Genomic DNA, 24,791 nt, shown 5'->3' with positions numbered 1-24,791 from the left:
ATGAAAGATACTGCAGTCGAGAACATTTAGAGTCATCCATCCACTAGGCCACTCATCCTGTCAAAGAGGACTTGCATAATTTTATGGAAATGAAGTCCCTACAACCCCTCTCCCTTTTACTTTTTTAAACATTAAAGTAGATAATAATCCTTAGGAAATTAAAGCGGTTTTAAATCCAAAAACAAAAATGTATTCCATTTCAGCTTATGAATCATTGGATGTGGTTTTCTTTTCTTTAGCTTTTTTTTCACTGTTTTCCCCTGGTGATCTGGCCAGTAACACACCACCTATATTGTACAGACGCCATTCTGGATGAATGAGCACAGGAGGCACAGAGAACAGCAGCAGTCAGTCTGGGGAAAGGGGAATGGTAAATATATTAGCAGAGTTAGATACACTAACAAATTGAAGGCAAATTCCAGCTCACATTTTATATTCCGTTACAGCCAAGAGTTGGAGTTTTTTTTTTTTAGGATAAAGGTTTTACATTAATAAAAGCTGATAATTTTAAGCACCCCTGCCATATGGCTTGTGTCCTCCATGTAAGCTGATACATTTTGCTGGAGAGCTTGTAAACAGACTTTCTTGCTGAATCACAAGATGGGGAAAAAAGCCTAAAAAAAAAAAAAAAAAATGCAGCCACCACCTCTAAGAACTGGTAAACTGCGATATGATAAATGTTTGCTTTTGGGTTTATTACCACTTTAAATTTAGTTTGCTAAATTGCAGTGTAAAAAAATAATTGATACCTATTAAACACCCACCCATTTTTATGATCTGAAGTCTCTTTGCATTACCTAGGGTAGGCTTCCTGCTGGTGACAGCAGTGGGCCATGCCACATAATGTGTTGAACCCGCCAATTGTAGTCTCCATCCAAAGCATCTGACATGTTGACAACATATAAAAATGGGGAGAAAGGGACAGAGCAATTGTCATCCTTTTATCAGGAAGTATCTAAACAAGGACCTTTATGGCAGGATCATGTTAATGAAAGCTGCAGATTTAACCACTTGAAGACCTAGCTTTTTCTGGCAATTTTTGTTCAAAAGTTTAAATTTGTATTTTTTGCTAGAAAATTATTTATAACCCTCAAACCTTATACTTTAGTTTTTTTTCCATCAGAGACCCTAGAGAATAAAATAGCGATCATTGCAAATTTTTATGTCACATGGTATTTTTGCAGCTTTAATGAATTAAAAACAAAACACAATTTTTTAAATGTCAAAGATGATGTTACGCCGAGTAAATAGATACCCAATATGTCACGCTTTAAAATTGTGCACGCTCGGGGAATGGTGACAATCAATGGTACTTAAAAATCTCCAAGGCAATATTTTTAATACATTTTTACAGGTTACCTGTTTAGAGTTACAGATGAGGTCTAGCGCTAGAATTATCGCTCTCTGTTTGCGGCTATACCCCACGTGTGGCGCAAATACCATTTACATATGCGAACATAGTGGGACAGGGGGGGGTTTTAACTTACTTTTTCTTTGTTTTTTTATTATTTTTTTTTTTTACGCTGTCCCTTTTTAAATTTTTTTTTGGCCACTTCAATTCCTATTGCAAGGAATATAAACATCCCTTGTAATAGAAATAAGGTTGACAGGTCCTCTTTATGGAGAGATCTGGAGTCAAAAAGACCCCAAATCTCTCTACCTTTTTTAAAAGCAAAAAAAAATGTTTACTTCCACCCTGGACCAGAAGTGATGTCCTGACGTCACTTTGGTCCTCCATGGCCATAGAGGTGATCCGAGACTAGCCTTTGATCGCCCCTGGGATTAGCCAGCCATATGGTGGGATTGTTGCGGCGAGCACGTGTCCCAATCCTGCCGCTTCTGAAAACGTTTCGGAGCACTTTTATTTGAATTCTGGCTGCAAAAAAATATACCGGGTTTACGGCTGATAGCTTCAGCTATAAACCCGGTAAAAAACTTCAAAAGCGGCAACGTGTATATATACATATTGCGTTCTGGCGTGGTTAAAGATATTTGAGATTTTTTGGTTTACTTCTACTTTACAGATGGCACATTCATTCTTCATTTCCTGTAGAGTAGTTTACTGCTGCAAGCTACAGCTACAACTGTATGTCTGGAGCCCTGTGATGATACCTTGATCAATTGTTTATAATTCCTACCAACTCTCAGCCCCGGTTCACACTTGTGCGTGTGCGGGGTTCGCATGTAATGTCGGAGCGCACTGCTCCGACATTACATGCGATCAGCTGTGCGGTGCGAGTTTAGCCATACAAACTGTATGGCTAAATTTGCATCGCCCCTGCAGCAAACACGCACAGGAGGCATTTTTGCAGCCGCATCAGGATCGGATCGCACAGCGCTTCACACTTGTGCGATCCGATCCTGTGCGAACTGCACGATCGCACTGCGATATGCGATCAAACTGGGGGTGTCGTTAAGATTACATTGACACCCCCAGCGTATCGCATATGGCAGTGTGAACTGCCGGGGATGCGTGTGCGATGCGGGAACAGGCTGCGAATTCGCAGCCTTCCCGCATCGCATAAGTGTGAACCGAGCCTTAATTTACCTACTGACTCTAGACATCAAATAGTTGGTCCTGTAAGTTCTGTAAAACCTGTGCTCTACAACTGAAGATACTTTGTAAACATAATACAATTTCCAATAGCATTCTTTTATTTTTTAACAACAAAAGTACCTTATTTTGGTGAGGCAATTATAGAACTGATGAGAATGGATTTTTAACTGCCTTTTCCATCCCTCAGAATGATCCAAATAGCAGTCTTCTCTTTTTATTTGCCAATCTCACTGGCATATCCATTGTTTTTTTCCATTGCTTGTCTCAGTTTTCTTACATTTCTTCATCTAAACAATGTAAGAACTGATGGATTGAAAGTGGATGAAATACCAACAAACCGATTACCCACAAACAGATTTTAGTGTATTAATAGGTTTCATCTAAAACATCCATGGCCTAAGCTCCATTCTTTGCATGTTGTGTTTGTCATTGTGTTTTATACAATAAAAATGAATCTAATACATACAGTGGGTACGGAAAGTATTCAGACCCCCTTAAATTTTTCACTCTTTGTTATATTGCAGCCATTTGCTAAAATCATTTAAGTTCATTTTTCTTCCTCATGAATGTACACACAGCTCCCCATATTGACGGAAAAACACAGAATTGTTGACATTGTTGCAGATTTATTAAAAAAGAAAAACTGAAATATCACATGGTCCTAAGTATTCAGACCCTTTGCTGTGACACTCATATATTTAACTCAGGTGCTTTCCATTTCTTCTGATCATCCTTGAGATGGTTCTACACTTCATTTGAGTCCAGCTGTGTTTGATTATACTGATTGGACTTGATTAGGAAAGCCACACACCTGTCTATATAAGACCTTCCAGATCACAATGCATGTCAGAGCAAATGAGAATCATGAGGTCAAAGGAACTGCCTGAAGAGCTCAGAGACAGAATTGTGTCAAGGCACAGATCTGGCCAAGGTTACAAAAAGATTTCTGCTGCACTTAAGGTTCCTAAGAGCACAGTGGCCTCCATAATCCTCAAATGGAAGACGTTTGGGACGACCAGAACCCTTCCTAGAGCTGTCCGTCCGGCCAAACTGAGCTATCGGGGGAGAAGAGCCTTGGTGAGAGAGGTAAAGAAGAACCCAAAGATCACTGTGGCTGAGCTCCAGAGATGCAGTCAGGAGATGGGAGAAAGTTGTAGAAAGTCAACCATCACTGCAGCCCTCCACCAGTCGGGGCTTTATGGCAGAGTGGCCCGACGGAAGCCTCTCCTCAGTGTAAGACACATGAAAGCCAGCATGGAGTTTGCTAAAAAACACCTGAAGGACTCCAAGATGGTGAGAAATAAGATTCTCTGGTCTGATGAGACCAAAATAGAACTTTTTGGCCTTAATTCTAAGCGGTATGTGTGGAGAAAACCAGGCACTGCTCATCACCTGTCCAATACAGTCCCAACAGTGAAGCATGGTGGTGGCAGCATCATGCTGTGGGGGTGTTTTTCAGCTGCAGGGACAGGACGACTGGTTGCAATCGAGGGAAAGATGAATGCGGCCAAGTACAGGGATATCCTGGACAAAAACCTTCTCCAGAGTGCTCTGGACCTCAGACTGGGCCGAAGGTTTACCTTCCAACAAGACAATGACCCTAAGCACACAGCTATAATAACGAAGGAGTGGCTTCACAACAACTCCGTGACTGTTCTTGAATGGCCCAGCTAGAGCCCTGACTTAAACCCAATTGAGCATCTCTGGAGAGACCTAAAAATGGCTGTCCACCAACGTTTACCATCCAACCTGACAGAACTGGAGAGGATCTGCAAGGAGGAATGGCAGAGGATCCCCAAATCCAGGTGTGAAAGACTTGTTGCATCTTTCCCAAAAAGACTCCTGGCTGTATTAGATCAAAAGGGGGCTTCTACTAAATACTGAGCAAAGGGTCTGAATACTTAGGACCATGTGATATTTGTTTTTCTTTTTTAATAAATCTGCAACAATGTCAACAATTCTGTGTTTTTCTGTCAGTATGGGGTGCTATGTGTACATTCATGAGGAAGAAGAATGAACTTAAATGATTTTAGCAAATGGCTGCAATATAACAAAGAGTGAAAAATTTAAGGGGGTCTGAATACTTTCCGTACCCACTGTACTCTTACTGCTCAGATTTACAGTACTTTACATTAATCATCCTGCATTAAGCAAAAGGCAATTCTTTTTATGCTGCCAGTAATGCACTCTGTTCAAGAGCACAATGCTTTTGAAAGGAAACTCTATTTTCATGGCTTTTTTTTGGTGACCCTAACATGTTTGGCTGCATTGCTTTGTGTTATGTGAAACCCTTGGCTCATTGGTATCTGACTTGTTGTATGCGGGCGTCTTTCTCTAAAAGCAAACCTGTCCTGAAGAATTGGTTGCTATGTTTCTGAACAAAAAATGGTTACTTGTCTTAATTCCGACCAGATGCAAGTTGTTTAGTCTCTTGCCAAGTGCCAGATAGACATTATTAATTGAGGGCAATTTGATGATGATGAGAAGGGTCCGCAGAATTACCATTTAATGACCCATGCCACGTTACATAGCTTTTCTTTTTGTTTCCAGCCTGCACACAAATAAAATTGCTGTATGACTACAAAACATTGTTGAGGAAAATATGATGCGTTAAGTCTTAAAAAAAAAAAAAAAAAATGAAAAAATATGCTAGAAGACATTTTATCAGCCATCAGTTTCATCTGTTCTCCAGATTCTTAGTAAGTTGACTTTGTTAGAATAAGAGTGATTAACTTTAGTTGAACATTTACGATATGGAAAATAAAATGTTTTGTGGCGCCTTGTTTTTATGCAGTGTTGCCAATGTATACAACTGTGCACCTGGCTGAACTCGGATACAAAGATCTAGGGTGCACATAGTTTATCTTTAAAAGCCATTAGTTTATTCGAACAGGGTGCTAGGCTGCATGTACTCAGTGTGCTGCACACTCATTTATGCAGTAGAATCACAGCAGACTGGTTCAGCTTGCAATTTAGAGAATACTTGATGGTTTGCGGTACATGGAAGTGTGATTTTTAGTAAGATGTGGTCTTTTGATTTTAAGTACAAAAATTGATCTGTAATAAATATTTATTACACACCTGTATACCTGTTTCTTAAAATGCACAAGCAGTGTATGAAGTCCTCTGAAAGATGTCAAGTGTCCTGTCATTATAAACGTTTCTATCTATTTTCTACTATCTTCCAAATATGAGGGTAATCTGACATATAATTATAATTATATATATATATATATATATATATATATATATATATATATAAACAAGTTTATTACCATCACTTTCCAGGATTCTAAGGCTGTTTGCTTACTGAGGTCAAATTGGATTTTTTATTTTTTTTTTGTAAACGAATGGCAGTTGGAGGTGCCTGCTTTCTGCAGCACCTATATTAATAAATTCATGCTCTTTATCACTGGACAGAGCACATATGGGCTGGGGAGGTTTTTTTTTTTGTTTTTTTTTTAATATATTGAAGGTGTTTCATAACATTTTATCTTTAATTGTATCACTAATGTACACTTATTTAAATTTCAGTTACAGGAATGTAGTAATTTTTACAACCACCTTCATTTCATTAACTATTATGGGGGTGTGTTTGTGGCTTTCCTTGACCTTCGCATTCTCTAAAATCTGTTCTGATGAGATTAATTGGTGGAGTCCTAATATACATAGATAAAAACAGGTGTTTTGGAAAAACTTCCCTCAACACCCTGCAAATAAAGAACTGGAAAGAGTTTTTTTTTAAAGTGATTCAAAAACAAAGATTGTTATTTTTAAAAGATAAGCATGTTATACTTGCCTGCTCTGTGCAATGATTTTGTGTTTATATCTTTTGGATTTTATCTCACTTGTGGTCACTTTTGGTATTCATTTACATATATAGTTGTGTGTGTGTGTGTGTGTGTCTATATATATATATATATATATATATATATATATATATATATATATATATATATATATATATATTGTATTTATTCACATTTAGTCATATTTTCTGATATTCATATTTACTATTCATATCCTTTGGTTACCACACCACTTTGTGGCCACTTACGCACTTGTCACTTTAATGCAGTGGCAATCACCTGCATATATATATATCATATTTTTTTACATTTGTGGTTTACATGCACATGACACTTTGGACAGTATCACTTTATCACATGCCACTTTGATTCATTGACTCATATCACATATATTCAGTCTCTTTACGGTTACTTATACCCATTGCGTCTATCTTTATTGGATTCCTACTACATTTTTTATTTATTGCCACACCAGGCATTTCACATATCTCTTATTAGGCAGCGCAATCCCCTTACCCCCTTTTTACATTAAAGATGAAGGCTGCAGCTGCGACGGAGGCGCAGGTTCCTTTTGCCAATCACAAGCCATCCGGGGCTTCAAAGGGGTTTCCTTTCCCCGTCTATTTTGACAGAATTGTCGCTAAAGCGTGGGGACGACCAAAGCGTACCTGTGGGGTCCATAAGTGCTTTATTAGGCATTACCCCTATGAGGAGTCCCTTCTTAAGAAGTGGACTGTTCACTGGCGGTAGACCCTCCGGTTTCCAGATTGAACAGGGCAACCATGATTCCGGTTGAAAAGTCCCCGGCCTTTAAGGTTTCGGCTGACAGGAAGGCAGAGGCTGTGGCCTGCAATATGTACACTCTGGCTGGTTCGGCACTGAGGCCGGTATTCATCATTGCCCTGGTGTCGCAAACTCTGTCCGAGTGGGTTAAGCTTTTACTTCGTGACCTGGAGGTAGAACAGCTCCCCCCTGCCTTTGCTGAGCTGGCGGACCAACTGGTCCAGGGGCTGCAGTTTGTCTGTGATGCCTCTTTGTATGCAGCTCCCCTAGTGGCTCGGCTCTGTTTTGGCAGTGGTCCTTCGGCATGTCTTTTTGCTCAACTGCTGGTCTGTAGACCAGACTTGTAAAAAGGCCTTGACTGATCTTCCCTTTTCAAGGGGATCGCCTGTTTGGAGCTACCTTGGATGACATCATAAAAGGTCTCGGGGGGGGGGGGGAGAGTACCTTTCTTCCGCAGGCTACTAAGGGAAAGGAACCTAATCCTAGATGAAGGCCTTCCTTTTCGGGTCCTAAGAAGTTTATTTGTCTCTTAAGGGCTCAAAGCCTTTTAGGGCCTCCTCTGGAGGATCAAAATGAACCTGGTCTTCAGACCCGCAGACAAGGCTCCTTCAGCATGAAGGTGGGCCCTCATCCGTATCACTGGTTTCTAAACCCGTGGACTTCCCTGATGCTTAACAACAAATCATTTGGTCTGGCTACAAGATCGAGTTTTGCTATTGCCCCTGGCATGGTTCTTTCCTTCCAACTTTCACCTGTTCCCGGACCGCTTATAGGGTCTATTTGGGGCGGTACAAGACCGGTTACATCAAGGGGTGATTGTCCCAGTTCCGACTACGAGTTTTCATTGTTTTTTACTCAAACCTGTTTACAGTTCCCAGGAATAAATGCAAAGTGCATCCAATCCTGGACCTCAAGGCACTGAATTGCTTTGTGTGGGTGCAGAAGTTCAGAATGGAGTTCATTCCCACGGTAGTGGCATCCCTACGTCGGGGATTTTCTCGCTTCTATCGACACCAAGGATGCTTACCTTCACATTCCAATATGTGCCAGTTACCAGCGCTTCCTCCGCATTGCCGTGGGAGAGGAGCATTATCAGTTTGTGGTGTTCCCCTTTGGTCTCACTCTTCTCTTCAGGTCTTCACAAAAGTATTAACCCCAGTGCTAGCTTTGCTACGCCAACGGTGGGTCGCTGTACTGAGCTACTTGGATGATCTTCTGCAAGCGGAGTCTGCTGCTCTGGTGGAAAACCTGGAAATCACAATACGAACTCTGCGGAATTCGGCTAGGTTCTGAATTTTCAGAAGTCTGCCCTGGTTCCATCCACAAAGCTGGACTATCTGGGTCTGACTCTGGACTCGGCCTTAGCCAGAGTGCTCCTTCCTCTGGACAAACTCCAAAATTGCAGACTGCAATTCGTCTCATGCTGTCCATCAGGTGTTGGATCAGGGGGAGTGGTTCCTACACCCGGAGGTGTTTCATCTCCTGTGTGTCTGGTGGGGGACACCCGAGGTCGATCTGTTTGCTTCTCATCTCAACAAGCAGGTGCAGAGGTTCATAGCCAGATCTCGAGATTCTCTGACCGAGGCCACAGATGCACTGGTGGCTCCTTGGGGTTTGTATTGGCTGATCAATGCGTTAGCTCCACTGAAACCTCTGCCAAGGCTTCTATGCAGAATAGAGGTGGAAGGGATTCCGGTCATTCTGGTGGCTCCAGACTGGCCTCGCCAGGCTTGGTACACTGACCTAGTAAGGTTGGTCGCCGATCTTCCTTGGAGACTTCCTCTCAGGGAAGATCGGCTGTCTCATGGTCCCATCTTCCATCCTGCTCTACAGTCGCTGGCTTTAACGGCATGGCTGTTGAAAGCCAGGTGTTGAGGGATAGAGATCTTTCTGACTCTGTGACTCCTACACTATTGAAGGCTAGAAAGTCGACTTCCAGGAAGATATATCATCGTACATGGAAATCGTACATTTCATGGTGTGAATCGCTGAAGGTGCACCCTCGCTTGTTTTCGGTTGCTGGGATTTTGGCCTTTCTGCAGAAAGGGGTTGAACAGCAGTTGGCTTTGGGCACTAGTCTGCCTTAGTGATAGATTTTCAACGCCCTCCGAGGTCCCCGCTACCTCCGTGGGATCTAAATCTAAAGCCTCCTTCTGAGAACATTCGGGAGATCTCTCTGCTTTCATTGTCTCAGAAGGTTGCCTTTTTGGTGGCTATCACTTCTGCCCGCAGAGTGCCTGAATTGGCGGCGTTGTCTTGCCCGTTCGTCTTATCTGGTGGTCCACAGAGATAGTGATGCTCTGCTCAAGTCAATCTTTTCTCCCTAAGGTGGTTTCTGATTTTCATTTGAATGAAGACATTGTGCTGCCTTCACTCTGTCCCAAGCCCAAGCATCTCAAGGAAATTGCCTTGCATTTTTTGGATGTGGTTTCCGCCGGTCAGAGTCTTTTCAGAAAATCAGATGCCTTTTTGCCCTTACAGAGGGACCTCATAAGAGATTGGATGCGTCTGCTGCCACCATTTCCAGAGGGATCAGGCAGACAGTGGTTCACGCTTATTCACTGAAGGGTCAGGTTCCTCTTTTCCCAGTGAAGGAGCACTACATACAATACCATACAATAGCAGCACATTTTCATGCATTGAGTCTAGTTAGGCAGTCCTTTTAAAATAGGCTAGGACTCACGTCAAAGGCTGCAATTTTTCTAGGCATAATGCAATGCAAGCCAAAGAAGTTGGAGTACAATAACACCCAGCATGGTCTACTGCTAACTCTCTACCCCCACATTGGTGGCCATGGCAGAGAAAATCCATAAAAATGAATAGCTTTATGAGTAAGCCTACTTTTTGAGTGCAGGGTCAATTAATCTACCATGTGCTGAACCCTGGGCCAGAAGATTAGTAAAAAGTTAAAAAAAAAAAAATGATACTGCTGACGTGTCTAGATTTCAGTTTGTCAATGCAATTCCGTGATCTTAAACTTGGTACACACAGGCCATATATCAGCCAGTATAAACTGGTTCAACAGAAACTGGCTGACATTCAGCCCGTGTGTACAGCAGCAGCTTGTCCGACAGAAGCCGGCTGATAGTTTGGCTTCTGTCGAAGGGGCATGCCAGAAAAACATCTGCCCATCGGCATCTGATCAGCATGCTTGGCCAACAGCTGCGAGCGCTGACCAGTTTAATTTGGCGCGGGGGGGGGGGGGTTGCAGATGGTTAGTACAGCGAACTCCTCCCTGATAGTGTGTACCAGGCGTTAGAGTTGAAATCCAACAATCATTTGTATGGCTAGTACAGAAAGGTGGTCTACAGAGCATGCAATGTGATTGTTGCTGTTTTTTAAAATTTGGTATACTTTTTGTTTGAATTTCTACAGTGCTTGTGTTTTTTTAATTTTTTTAAAACCACTTTTCTGACTGTATACTGTAGATATATATGGTGGCAAGGCAGTTCTCCAATGCTGGATCACCTACCTAGTACGCAGTTCAGCACTTCCAGGTTTGGAGCGTGTGCTGCCAGCGGCCCGCTCCCGTGAGCTGATTGGCAGATATGGTGGGTTTGATGTCCACCAGCACCCACCGATGCTTCAGTACACGGACAGAACGGCATTCTGCCTATTTAAACAAGGCAGATCACCCTTCTGTCACGACAGAAGACATAGATCCTGTGTCTCTGCTAAGCAATGGGCACTGATCCATGCCTTCTCTTAGTACAGAGGGTGGTAGGTTAAAGGAGCGGCCGATGTCAATGTAAGATACCAACTTAGATCAAAAGATCGCCTTTTAATGGTAGTATCAGAACATGTTCTCCTAGTATAGACCCCTTCCCCGCAGTAGTAAAACACATGTCAGGCACACAATTAACCCTTTGATTGCCCCTTATGTTAACCCCTTCCTTGCCAGTGTCATTAGTACAGAGGCATGCATATTTTTTTAGCACTGATCACTGTATTGATGTCACTGGTCCCCAAAAAGTGTCAAGTGTCAGTGTCTTGACTGTCTGCCGTAATATCACAGTCCTGCTATAAATTGCTTATCGCTGCCATTATTGGTAAAACAAAAATAAATAAATAAATAAATAAAAATATCCCTTAGTTTGTAGGCACTATAACTTTTGCACAAACCAATATATGCTTATTGGGATTTTTTTTAAAAGAAAATATGTAGCAGAATACAAATTGGCCTGAATTTATGAGTTATTTTTTATTTTTTTAGATTTCTTTTATTGGATATGTTTTATAGTAATGTAAAAAATATTTATTTTGTTTCTAAATTGTTGGTCTTTTTTTGTTTATAGCTCAAAACACAAAAACTGCAGAGGTGATCAAAAACCAAAATAGCTTGATTTGTGGGAAAAAAGAACATAAATTTTGTTTAGGTACAGCGCACACGACCGCGCAATTGTCAGTGAACGTAACGCTATGCCGTATCGCAAAAAATGCCCTGTCATTTAAGGGGTAAAACTTCCGGAGCTGAAATGGTTAAAAAACTGGGTGATAATTACTGGTTTTAAGGCCTCATGCGCACTGAGCGATTGCTCAGCTCACCTGCTTTAAAAAATGTTCCTAAAGCCTAGTTTTGTACACGTGTAGGCTCATCATACCTTTGGGTGTTCGTTCATTCCATTGACCAGAATATTAATTGTTTGGAATGAATGCCCAAGTGCTAAACATGTCTAACGTCTAGGCGCATCTAGTGTTTTCTCTGCCTAAAAGCCTTTCCCCTGAAAGCACAAATTACTTTTTTTTTCTTTTCAGCCTCTAAACTCTCCTTTTCTAATACAGCGGTAAACATTTGGCAACCTAAGCTAATATAGAGGAGCTTTAATAGACTTTTTTTTTTTTTTTTAAAACCCCGTGTGCATGAGGCCTTTACATTGAAATAGCTCATTTGTATAGTTCAATTTATGTAATGGTAATGTATGTTTACCTTTTGTTTATGGTCTACAGACACAATTTGAAGTGGAAATCTTCAATGTCCGTGGAGAGCAGGCTGTCCAGGTTACAAGGCTAGAAGAGGCCATACAGAGCTTACAAGAGGAGCTAGAGAATCGATTGAATAAGGGAAAAGGAGAAAGCTGTGATGCCTGTGTTTCTACTGAAGATGAGAACCATCCAAAAACCTTTCGTAGCGTTCACATTCAGACTGACAGGGACACTTTTCTGAAACCCAGCGAAGAGGACAACAGAATTCAAAAGAGCAACCAAATCGTTCCTAAGAAGCTGAATATACCATCACTGATTCAGAGCTTAGCGAGCCCCACCGAATCTCAGGAATCATCTCTGAGTGGGCCTCTTTCACCCACCTCTTTATCGAATTCTAGCAGATTTCCACCACCACCTCCTCCTCCTCTCCCTTCTTTGGGAGGTCCTCCACCACATCCTGTGCAAGGTTTTGTCCCTCTACCTCCACCTCTACCACCTGGATTAGGGCCTCCTCCACCACCACCACCCCCTCCTCTTCCAGGCTCTGGTCCTCCTCCTCCACCACCACCACCCCCTCTTCCAGGCTCTGGTCCTCCACCACCACCCCCTCTACCAGGCTCTGGTCCTCCACCTCCCCCACCACCCCCAGGCTTTGTTCCTCCACCACCTCCTGGTCCTGGCTCCTTTTTTGGTGGGCTTTTGTTGTCCAAGGAAGCTCCTCGCAAGCCCCCTGTGGAGCCTAAGTGCCCTATGAAGCCACTCTACTGGACTAGAATTCAGATCAAGACCTGTAACAGGTAATATGGAATGCTACACAATTCCTTAAAGTACTTCTGATGTTTTTTTTTTTTTTTTTACTCAGTCCCTCCCCTCTCTCCTACAATAGAAAGAGAGACTAATGATTACATTAATTATTCAGTAGTAGTTGCAAGTAAAGTTTTCTGTTCACACTAGTGCGATTTCTCCTATGTCTGCCCTAATGCTTCAATGCATGGCAGTGGAAATCACATTATCCTCCCTGATGTCTGTTAATATCAGTGTAACATAGTACAGTGCCAGTTTTGCGTTTAACAACTAGTTTCCACTTTCTGAGAAAAAAAAGAAAAAAAATATGAAGCATGACAATGCATCAAAAACGCATGCAAAAATATACTATTAAAACGCATTGTAAACGAGTGAGTATGCAGAAGCCTAATCTATTCTCCACTACTCCTCTCTGGTCTGTCTTTCTGATTCCTCTCTGGTCGTCTCTGTGATTTGTATATTAAACCCTTCACCTCTTGTCCTGCACATTTAACCATTCCTCTCCACCCTCCTATTTAATGTGACCTGTTCATTTAACCCCTTTTTCTCTGTCGCTCATTGACAGACGCAGTCCTCTTGATTAATAACACATTGGGTTATACTGCCCTCTACAGGAGTAGGACACTAGACGGAAGGAAAACGTTCTGGCCACACCTTAGGGGCAGTCCCAGAGGGTATATCCTCTCTCTCCCTGCTACAGGAAGTCAGTTTTTTTCTGTCTAGTTAGGAGTAAGGACCTAAGTTCTTTGCTGGGATCTTTGGTCCTGGCAGGATTTTTTTTTTTTTTTAGAAAAACTTTTTATTAGGCAGCTTTTTTCTCCAGTGTTCCTGTGAGATCTTCAAGCAAGTACGCTGAAACTGGGCGACGGGCTGGATGTTGAGATCCAGTGGTCACCCCAGTCAGCCTACGAGCGCGTGCAGGCCCTAGCTCCGCGCTGGGTCGGCCGCGACATAGTCCCACTGGACGGGGACTGACCCTGCGAGTTAAATGTCTCGCCTGGACGCCGACGACCAGTTGGAAACTGAGTCACGGCATCCGTATTGGTCGACAGCCCCCCCACCTCGGTGGAGAGGGGTTCTGTCAGGAGTTGGCGCCCGCCTGTTCCGGTATGGTGAGTAAAATGTTCCCCCTCTCCCCCTGACGGGTGTGTTGGTGGACGCGGGCCCCTCCCTGGGATGGTCAGACGCTCATGTTTCTGGGTCCCCCCTCTATCCTATAACAGGTGTCACAGATCCCCCAATTGAGTGTGATTTTGTGAATAAGAAACCAGGAGGCTTGGTTTGGGAGCTGACTATCTAAGTCACGGTATGAGTGAGCACTGTTAAGGGACCATGACTGAAGTCAGTGGGGCATTACTGTGATGATGGGCATGTATAAAGGTGATAGCATCCTACCTGATAAGGTTGCAATACAGGCCGATGCCTGTGCCTGGACTACCGACATCCGCAGGCCGCCATCCTCCCACAGGCCATGCACCTCCCGCAGGCCGCACAGGCCGGTGACTACCTCCCGCAGGCCGCCGCTATCTTGCCACAAGACGCTGCCATCCTCCACAGGCCGCCGCCATTTTCCCGCAGGTCGCGCGGGGCCGCCATCTTGGCGTAGCCTCGTGTCTCCAGCATGGGGGCGGCCATGTTTGAGATGACCAAACACCTCGAGGAGTAATTGGGAGGCGCCGGAGGGCGTGTAAAGGGGCGGAGCCGCCTCCTTTACCCGGGAAAAGGAGCCAAAGACTTCCTGTCTGTAACAGACAGGGCTGGGAGCAGGTTGATAGAAACTTCTGTGCATCAGGTGGTGAGCCTTTGGTCTCTCTCTCTCTCTCTGGGGTCCAAAGCAGGTAACACTAAGGGACGCTGTTGCGCTGGGGGATTATAACAAAAAAAAAAAAAAAAAGTTTTTTTCATTGCAATTATTTTTTTTTGTTGCTGGCAAGTGTCTTGTATAATCATGGACCCTGCCACACATGTATCCCCACCTGATCCCCTCGAGGTGGCCGCAGGACCCTCCAGTGCCCCACTTGTGATTGATGCATTATCAGCAGTTTTGGAGTCTTTGGTATCCCGGGTGGATGTGGCCTGTCAGGGACGGGGGTCCAGAAAGCGACCCCCGCCTACCCCTATTTCATCTGATACTTCAGATACAGATTCTGAGCTGGTCATCGCAGCTGCAGGTCCCTCTTCTGGGGCTCTTGTCTCAGGTAATGTCTCCTCAGACAGTGAGGAGGACGTCTCTGCCTCCGCCATAGCACATGAAGAAGCGTTGGTGGACGCACTAGTTGTGTCTGTCCGGGAAACCTTAAGACTTGAGGTTACACCGGCAGAGGTAACCGACATGGAAATTCCTTTTGGTACCAGTAAGCCTACCAAGATAGCGAAGGTTTTTACTTTACCCAAATGCTTTGGTAATAAAATTAAGGAGAAATGGGATCATCCGAAACGAACCCTTGCTATTTCCAAACGCAATTGCTAGGCGCTATCCGTTTGAGGAATCCCTCATTAAGAAATGGACGGTACCACCAGTGGTGGACCCACCGATTTCCAGACTAAATAAAGCCACTGTTATCCCGTTGGAGGACGCTCCGTCCTTTAAGGATCCAGTGGATCGAAAAGTGGAAGCGGAATCCCGCACCATTTTTTCCCTGATAGGAAAACCAATACAGCCTGAAGGTGCGCCCCCACCCATCTCTGGGGTGGGGGGACGTCTTCACCGGTTTCCAGATCCATGGCTTTCCTGAATCCCGGACAAAGGGGTTCAGGGGATCATACGGTCGGGATACAAGATCGAGTGTCAATCACTTCTACCGGTGCGATTCTTCCCTTCCAACATTCGTATGCTACAAGGGGCGGTAGTTTCCGTTCCTTGAGCAGAACGTTTTCTTCATTTTTTCCAAAGATCGTTCCCAGTTCCCTCCAGGAATCGGATCCGGTTGAGCGAGCGGACCAGGGAGTCTCTGGTCTGGTGGCTTCGGTCTCCAATGCTCAGCCAGGGGAAGTCACTACTTCCGATAGAATTCACGTTTCTGATAAATGTGTGGGAACTGAGAGCGATCAGACTTTGTCTGATTTTCTGGACCGAGCAGCTCTAGGGCAGCCTGGTTCGGATCCAGTCAGACAACGCCACGGCTGTGGCTTATGTCAATCACCAATGATTTCACCAGATGTGCTTTCATTGGGGCACCCTGGAGGTGGATCTGTTGGCATTTTGGCTCAACAGGAAGGTGCGGAGGTTTGTAGCCCACGCCCGCGATCCTCTAGCGGCCGCAGCAGACGCGCTGATCGCCCCGTAGGGGCAGTATCAGCTACTTGTATGTCTTCCCTCCTCTCAAGTTGCTGCTGAAACTTCTCCGCAGGATAGAGGTGGAGGGAATTCCAGTTATCCTGGTAATTCCAGACTGGCCTCGTCAAGCCGGGCACGTCGACCTGGGCAGGCCGGTCGCGGACGCTCCTTAGAGACTTCCTCTCAGAGAGGATCTGCGGTCTCAAGGACCGATCTTCCATCTTGCTTTACAATCGCTGGCTTTAACGGCCTGGCCATTGAGACCCAGGTACTGAAGGACAAGGGATTGTCAGCTTCAGTTATTCCTACTCCAATTAAAGCAAGGAAAGCGACTTCCAGCAAAGTCTATTATCGCACATGGAAGGCTTATATTGCGTGGTGTGAATCTCTTGGATTTCCCCCACGTACCTATTCGGTGACCCGAATTTTGGCCTTTCTGCAACAGGGGGTTGAGCAGAAACTGTCCTTGAGCACTATCAAGAGTCAGGTTTCAGCGTTAGCAATCTTCTTTCAGAAACCTTTGGCTATTCATTCCTTAGTACGGAATTTCATCCAGGGAGTGCAGCACCTGGCTCCGCCAGTGCGCGCGCCCTTACCGCCCCGGGATCTTAATTTATCTCCCTTTGAAGATATTAGGGAGATTCCCTTGCTTACTTTATCCCAGAAGCTCTCTCTGATGGGGGCAAGCCGTTGCGGATTTAAGCGCCAAGTTTGAATGGCAGGACCGCAGCAGCAGAGGCAGCAACACACAGACAGGCGTGCTCCTTCCCCTCCAGGGTGTCCAATGACAGAGGAACAAGGCCACCTACCTGCAGCTGCGGAGCCGGGCCCCAGCTCTCATATGGTAAGGAGGAGGGGAAGAAGCGGGAGGGTCTCACAAAGGGGGTCAGCACTCCTGTGTCTTTAAAAGGGGGGGGGAGAGAAAGAAAAGTAGCAGGTTTGTGTATTTTCTGGAGAGAAGGAGGGGGATGTCTTTTTTTTGGGCAGCTGGGTTCCTAGTGTTGACTCTCGCTCTCTCTCGTGCTCTCTCGCTCAGTGCTTCCTGTTGGTCTCTATTTCTTACAGCCCAAATGGCAGGAGACAATTCTTAGAAGAAAAAGTATTGCCGTACGTGCAGAGTAAAGATTCCGCCTGAAAGCAATTGTTGTATCAAGAAAATAGTGGATGAAGAGACTAAGCCTCTCGCAAAAGACTTCCTCGATTTCAAAAAAGAACTGATGTCCACGCTTAAATCTCTACAATCAGCCATTAATGAGATAAAGAGGGGAAGATCGGCTGTCCACCTCATCTCATTGAAAACCACTAAACCGAAGGAAAAATCCAGAAAACCTTCGCCCCAGCCGCAACTGAGCCCCTTAGATTTGGGGGTCCCTCTCTCTCTCTCTGGGATCGAGAAGCAGGTACTCTTGAGGGGCGCTATTGCGCTAGGGGGAGACACACAAAAAAAAAAAAAAAAAAAAGTTTTTTTGTTTATTGCTGGCAAAAGTGTCCTGTATTAACATGGACCCTGCCACTCATGTATCTCCTCCGGATCCCCTCGAGGGGTCTGCGGGATCCTCCAGCACCCCATTGACAATTGAATCTTTGTCAGCCATTATGGAAACTTTTGTGTCCCGGTTGGAAGTGGCTTGTCAGGGACAGGGCGCAAGAAAGCGACCCCCGCCTAACCCCTTATTATCTGAAACCTCGGATTCAGACTCTGAGCCTATTTCTGCAGTTGCAGGTACTTCATCTGGTATTGGTGTCTCGGGTCCTGTCTCTTCAGACAGTGAGGAGGATGTTTCGGCATCTGCCATAGCCCGAGAGGAAGCGTTGGTAAACGCACTCATTGTATCTGTTCAGGAGACTTTAAGGTTACAGGGTATTCCATCAGAAATAGCTGAAACTGAGATCCCTTTTGGGACTAAAAAACGCATCAAAGTGGCAAAGGTTTTTCCATTGCCCAAATGTTTTGGCAATCCAATCGATGAAGAATGGCGTCTGCCAAAACGCACTTTTAATATTTCCAAACGCATTGACAGGCGTTATCCGTTTGAGGAAACCCTTATTAAGAAATGGACAGAACCACCTGTGGTGGATTCACCAATTGCTAGATTGAATAAAGCCACGGTTATTCCTTTAGAAGACGCTCCGTCTTTTAAAGATCCAGTGGATCGCAAGATAGAAGCTATGTCTCGCACCATGTTTTCCTTGATTGGATCAGCTTTCAGGCCAATAATTGCTATTGGTCTGGTTTCGCAGGCTGTAACTGAATGGACCAAGTGGTTACGCCGGGACTTAGAAGAAGTCCCTCAGGCGGTATCAGATTTGTTGGAACAAATGATACAGGGGTTACAGTTTGTATGTGATGCGGCGTTAGACGCCACTCCATTAATGGCGCGAGCATCAGTCTCAGCAGTGGTTCTCAGGCGTACACTGTGGCTAAAAGGTTGGATAGCCGACCAAGGTTCCAAAAAAGCATTGGCTAATATCCCCTTTTCAGGAGAACGTCTATTTGGAGCCAACTTAGATGAGATCATTAAGGATCTCACCGGTGGAAAAAGCACCTTTTTACCGCAAAATTTTAAAGGTAGAGGAACTCGTCAAAGACGAGGGCCTTCTTTTTCTGCTCACAAGAGGTTTTTTCGTCCAGCGGGTGAAAAAACTAAGTCCTCCAAGGTTCCTACAGGAGGCGTCAGGGGTCGTTGGTCGGGCAAGCAAAAGCCCGCCCCCTCCAGACCTGAAGATAAACCATCCAAAGCCTGAAGGTGCGCCCCCACCCATAACTGGGGTGGGGGGACGTCTTCGCCGGTTCCCGGATCCATGGCTTTCCAGAATCCCGGACAAATGGGTTTGCGAAGTCATAAGGTCAGGGTACAAGATCGAGTTTCGATCTCTCCCACCGGCGCGATTCTTCCCTTCCAATATCCGACTATCTCCGGATCGTCTAGAAGATCTGCGGAGAGCAGTCACAGATCTACTACAACAAGGAGTGGTAGTCCACGTTCCTTGGACAGAACGGTTTCAAGGGTTTTATTCAAACCTGTTTACAATACCCAGGAAAGAGGGCAAAGTGCGTCCAATTCTGGACTTAAGAGCACTCAATTCTTTCGTCAACATAAGAAGATTCAGAATGGAGTCCATTCGCACGGTAGCAGCCTTCCTGCATCCAGGGGATGTCCTAGCGTCCATAGACATCAAGGACGCCTATCTTCACATTCCCATTTTCGCAGGACATCAGCGTTTTCTACGCTTTTCCGTAGAGGAGAACCACTATCAGTTTGTGGCGTTACCTTTCGGTCTCGCCACGGCTCCGCGGGTCTTCACAAAAGTGTTGGCCCCGATGTTGGCACTTCTGCGCCAAAGAGGTATATCGATTCTAGGTTACCTAGACGATCTTCTGCTTCATGCAGAGTCTCCTCAGACCTTGCTACAAAACATAGAAATTATTATGATTTCTTTACAGGAATTCGGGTGGCTGGTGAACCAGCAAAAGTCTTTTCTGGTTCCCACCCAGAGGCTCGAATATCTGGGTCTAATTCTAGACACAGTCAGGACAAGAGTGTTTCTTCCGGTAGGGAAACTTTGAAAGATTCAATCAGCAGTCCAGCTGTTACTGTCCAACAGCTGGTCTTCCCTTCGGACTTGCATGAGGGTTCTGGGGTTGATGGTGGCTTCATTCGAAGCAGTCCCATTTGCCCAGTCCCATACCCGAATTCTTCAGCAAGAGATTCTCCTCAGATGGAATCGGAATCCGGAATCCCTGGACAATCAGATACGATTGAGCAAACAGACCAGAGAGTCTCTGGTTTGGTGGCTTCGGTCTCCAATGCTCAGCCAGGGAAAGTCATTTCTGCCAATATATTGGACGATAGTGACCACGGATGCCAGTCTATCCGGATGGGGAGGAATTCTCGGTCAATTATCTGCCCAGGGACTTTGGTCCCCGGAAGAATCCAGATTACCGATAAATGTATTGGAACTGAGAGCGATCAGACTTTGTCTGATTCACTGGACCGAGCAGCTCCAGGGCAGCCCGGTTCGGATCCAGTCGGACAATGCCACGGCCGTGGCTTATGTCAATCACCAGGGGGGCACCAAGAGTGTCCGAGCGGCCAAAGAAGTGGCTTGCATTCTTCGCTGGGCGGAACGATTTGTTCCAGCAATCTCTGCGGTGTTCATTCCGGGGGTGGAGAATTGACAGGCAGATTATCTCAGCCGTCAGACCCTGGATCAGGGGGAATGGTCCCTCCATCCAGACGTTTTCCACCAGTTGTGCCTACGGTGGGGCACCCCGGATGTGGATCTGTTGGCATCACGATTCAACAGGAAAGTTCAGAGATTCGTGGCTCGCTCCCGCGATCCTCTAGCAGAAACCGCAGACGCACTGATCGCCCCGTGGGGGCAATACCAGCTAATATATGCCTTCCCTCCTCTCGCGTTACTGCCAAGACTTCTTCGCAGGGTAGAGGAGGAAGGAATCCCAGTAATCCTGGTAGCTCCGGACTGGCCTCGTCGAGCTTGGTACGCCGACATGGTCAGACTGGTGGCGGACGTCCCGTGGAGACTTCCTCTCAGAGAGGATCTACTGTCTCAGGGACCGATCTTCCATCCTGCTTTACGATCGCTGGCTTTAACGGCCTGGCTATTGAGACCCAGGTGCTGAAGGACAAAGGTTTGTCAGCTTCAGTTATTCCTACTCTAGTTGAAGCAAGGAAAGCGACTTCCAGAAAGATTTATCATCGCACATGGAAGTCCTACATTGCATGGTGTGAACCTTTGGGGTTCCGTCCTCGGTCTTATTCGATTAGTCGAATATTGGCTTTTCTGCAACAAGGGGTTGAGCAGAAACTGGCCTTGAGTACTATCAAGGGTCAGGTCTCAGCATTAGCCATCTTCTTTCAGAAGCCTTTGGCTACTCATTCCTTGGTGCGGAATTTCATCCAGGGGGTGCGACATCTGGCTCCGCCAGTGCACGCACCGTTACCCCCCTGGGATCTTAATTTAGTGTTGTCGGTTCTTCAGAAACCTCCCTTTGAAGATATTAGGGAGATTCCTCTACCCACGTTGTCCCAGAAGGTGGCCTTCTTGGTGGCTATTACTTCTGCACGCAGGGTGTCAGAACTGGCCGCATTATCTTGTCATTCACCATATCTGGTGATTCATAGAGATAAGGTGGTTCTTCGTCCGAATCCATCCTTCCTACCAAAAGTAGTTTCAGAATTTCATCTGAATGAAGAAATTGTATTACCTTCCCTGAGTCCTAAGCCCAGTCATCCTCGGGAATTTGCTTTGCACTCCTTGGATGTGGTCCGGGTGATCAGGGTATACTTGAAAACGACAGACTCGTTTCGCAAGACGGATTCACTTTTTGTGATCCCAGATGGACCCAAAAAGGGGTTGCCTGCATCTGCCGCGACCATTTCCAGATGGATCAGACAGACGGTAGTGCAGGCTTATTCTATTAAGGGTCGGGAGCCCCCGTTCCCTGTTAAGGCGCACTCCACTCGGGCACTTAGTGCGTCATGGGCCTTTCGCCATCAGGCGTCAGTGGTCCAGGTGTGCAAGGCGGCTACCTGGTCGTCGGTGCATACCTTCTCTAAACATTATAAAGTTGATGTAATGGCATCGTCTGATGCCTCATTTGGCCGCAAGGTTTTGCAGGCCGCAATTTGAGGAGACCAGTGGTCTACCTCGAGGGTTTTTTCCGTTGGAAAATTTTTCTTTAGTCTCATTCTTTGTTTATAATGAGCCTTTAAAACTTCTAGTTTGGCACCGGTTGGGCCTACTAGATTGGATTTGATTTTGTCAATCCCACCCCTCATTTGTGGCACTGCTTCTGGATGTCCCAGCTCTTGAGAATCAAGAAGACTACGTCTGTCAATGAGCGATAGAGAAAAATGGATTTTTGTAAGAACTTACCGTAAAATCCTTTTCTCTTAAGCTCATTGACAGACGTAGTACCCGCCCCTCTATCATTGAGTTGGGTTGGGTTAATTTCTCTGTACTGCTTTAAACAGAACTGATTCCCTGTAGCAGAGAGAGGGAGGATATACCCTCAGGGACTGCCCCCTAGGGTGGAGCCAGAACGTTTTGTCATTCTGCCTAGTCCTACTCCTGCGGAGACAACATAACCCAGCTCTTGAGAATCAAGAAGACTACGTCTGTCAATGAGCTTAAGAGAAAAGGATTTTACGGTAAGTTCTTACAAAAATCCATTTTTATTTTCCCAAAGGACTTGAAAAGGAGATTCCCATTTGACGAACAACAGTGTCCTCACAAAATGCCCAAAACTAGACTCCTACCTGGCCAAGGTGTCAAAAAAATACCCAATAGACAAAAAAAGGAGGTCACCCTATGTAGAGCATTCGAAGCAGGGCCAACAGGGTTTTAGCCCAGCATAGCAAACACGCGTAACCAGAAACGTGTAATTTTGGCTGGAGCAACCTAGGGGGCACCTGGACAAAGTTCCGGGAGCAGAGGAGGCTTTAGATTCCCCCTCCTCATAGAAAAAGGCTAGGCTTACATTAGATTCCCCCCTCCTCATAGAAAAAAGGCTAGGCTAACATGGCCGACACTTCAGCTGAATTAGTAAGATTCTCTGCTTGCAGCACCGGCCTGGTCAATGTTGCTAGGAGGGCCCTTTGGCTCAAGATCTGGGAGGGGGACTACGCCTCCAAAAACAAACTGTGCAATATCCCTTTCAACGGCAGCTTACTATTCGGGTCTGTGTTTGAAAAGGTGTTGGAGAGGTCAGCGGATAAAGCAAAAGGTTTTCCCTTCAAGAAACCAAAGCAAAAGAATAGACAAGAAATGAGTGGCCACAGACTCAGCGAAGATGGGTCTTCAATAAAAACAAGGCAAACCTAATGTTTTGTTCCCAAACTCAACATCCTCCAGCAAACCACAATTACGCCAGCTGGGGGAGGTTACTTAATTTCCTCCCTCAATGGAGAGGGTTCTGCTCAAGCTAGTTTATCCTAAAGATAATAGCCCAAAGATACAAAATAGAATTTGTATCCAAGCCCTCAACCTATTTCAGATCTGTGAAGGTGCCAACCGGTTCAAGGCTTGACCTACCCATGAAAAGGGAACTGCTAAGGGAGAAAAGTGAAAATGGAAATACGTCCAAGTCATCACACTTTGGGATACTACTCTCACGTATTCCTGAGGGCAGAACCCTCCGGCAGACACCGCCTAATCCTGAACCTGAAAAACCTGAACATGTCAATATGTTACAGAAAGTTTGAAACGGAGACAATTTTCTCGGCCTGAACTTTACTCCAGCAGCAGCCTTTCTGGTGACTCTCGACCTGAAGGACGTGTACCTTCAAGTCCCAACTCATCACAGCCACTAAAAATTCCTGAGATTTGCCATCCAGGAAGGGAGGAAAACACGGCATTTCATCAGCCCTGCCTATATTTACCAAAATTATGACGGAGGTGGTGCAGGAGCTCAGATTGAGGGGTTCAGATAGTGCCTTATCTGGACAACTTCTTAATTTATGGGGTATCCAGGGAGGAAGCTCTCACAGGCTTACAAGCGACCGAACAATTTCTCACCCAGTTGGGTTGGCAAATCAATTAAGAAAAGTCAAACAGTACTCCTTCTCAGAGAGCTACATTCCTGGGCTATATTATCGATAACGACGGAACAGAAGTTAATAACTCCAAGAGGACAAGTTAGCAAAACTAAGCAACATGGCAGATCAGCTAAGAATAGCGAAACAAGGGAGAAGGAGAGCCATTATGTCCCTCTTAGGGCTCATATCTGCCTCAGTTCCATCGGTACAATGGAGCCAGCTTCACTTGAGGGCCCTACAGTGCCATCTGTTGAACGGGTGGGACAAAAGCATGGATTCATTAGAGGAAATTATTCCCATTCACAAAGCTGTTGGGACAACCTTGATGTGGTGGACAGAGACACGCTGAGGGAAGGCAACTTATGCCTCCTGCAGACTCAAGTCTTAATTACCACGGATGCAAGTGCGTCGGGATGGGGGGGGGGGGCGAACATTGGAAAACAAAACAGGCAAGGAACCTGGGAATCAGAAATGGCAGAAGCATCCTCGAACTTGAGGGAATTGGCAGCGGTACTGAAAGCTCTCTCAGCTTTTCAGGAGACGGTAGTGGGGAAGCACACCCAGGTTCTGTCGGACAATGTCACTACGGTGACATACATCAACCGACAAGGGGGTACCAGGTCAAGGCCCCTTATGAGAGGACAGCGCATGTGCTTCTATCTTGGGCGGCGGTACACATCAAGGGTGCACTCCATACTCCGGCAGACCTCTTGAGCCGGAGACAGCTAGACCCAGCAGAATGGGAACTAAACTAGAACATTTTTTTCAATGCTTGTCCTAAAGTGGGGGCCTTCCGGGAGTCTATCACTTAGCCTCTGCGAACAACAGGAAGGTGACACAATTTTTCTCCCTAAAAAGAGGCTGGTTCACTAGGCATAGATTCCCTGGGGTTCCCATGGTCGTTCAGTCTTGGGTATACCTTTCCACTGGTACAACTGCTCCCCAGGACGATCAGATTTGAGAGGAAAAGGCAAGGGTGATCCTTCTGGCACCCTTTTGGCCAAAAAGGACCTGGTTTTCGGCTCTAAGGAAGATGGCAGAGGAAGATCCTTGGGCTCCACTGACCCAAGATGACC

The 24,791-nt window shown here is 45.5% G+C and overlaps 1 protein-coding gene across 2 annotated transcripts in view; it reads left to right on the top strand.

Moving 5' to 3' along the window:
- The window catches only part of LOC309569437 (formin-like), a 673,199-nt gene that overhangs the window by 316,119 nt on the left and 332,289 nt on the right, over window positions 1-24,791 (top strand). For both annotated transcript variants that reach the window (XM_082275263.1, XM_082275264.1), the window contains one exon: window positions 12,097-12,869. In XM_082275263.1, the coding sequence (XP_082131389.1) occupies window positions 12,097-12,869 (773 nt within the window). The remainder of the gene's footprint in view (window positions 1-12,096; window positions 12,870-24,791) is intronic.

This window comes from Pelophylax lessonae (assembly GCF_965119305.1).
Source record: "Pelophylax lessonae genome assembly, chromosome: 13".
NCBI classification, from domain to species: domain Eukaryota; kingdom Metazoa; phylum Chordata; class Amphibia; order Anura; family Ranidae; genus Pelophylax; species Pelophylax lessonae.
This window is presented reverse-complemented; position numbering and strand designations above follow the sequence as displayed.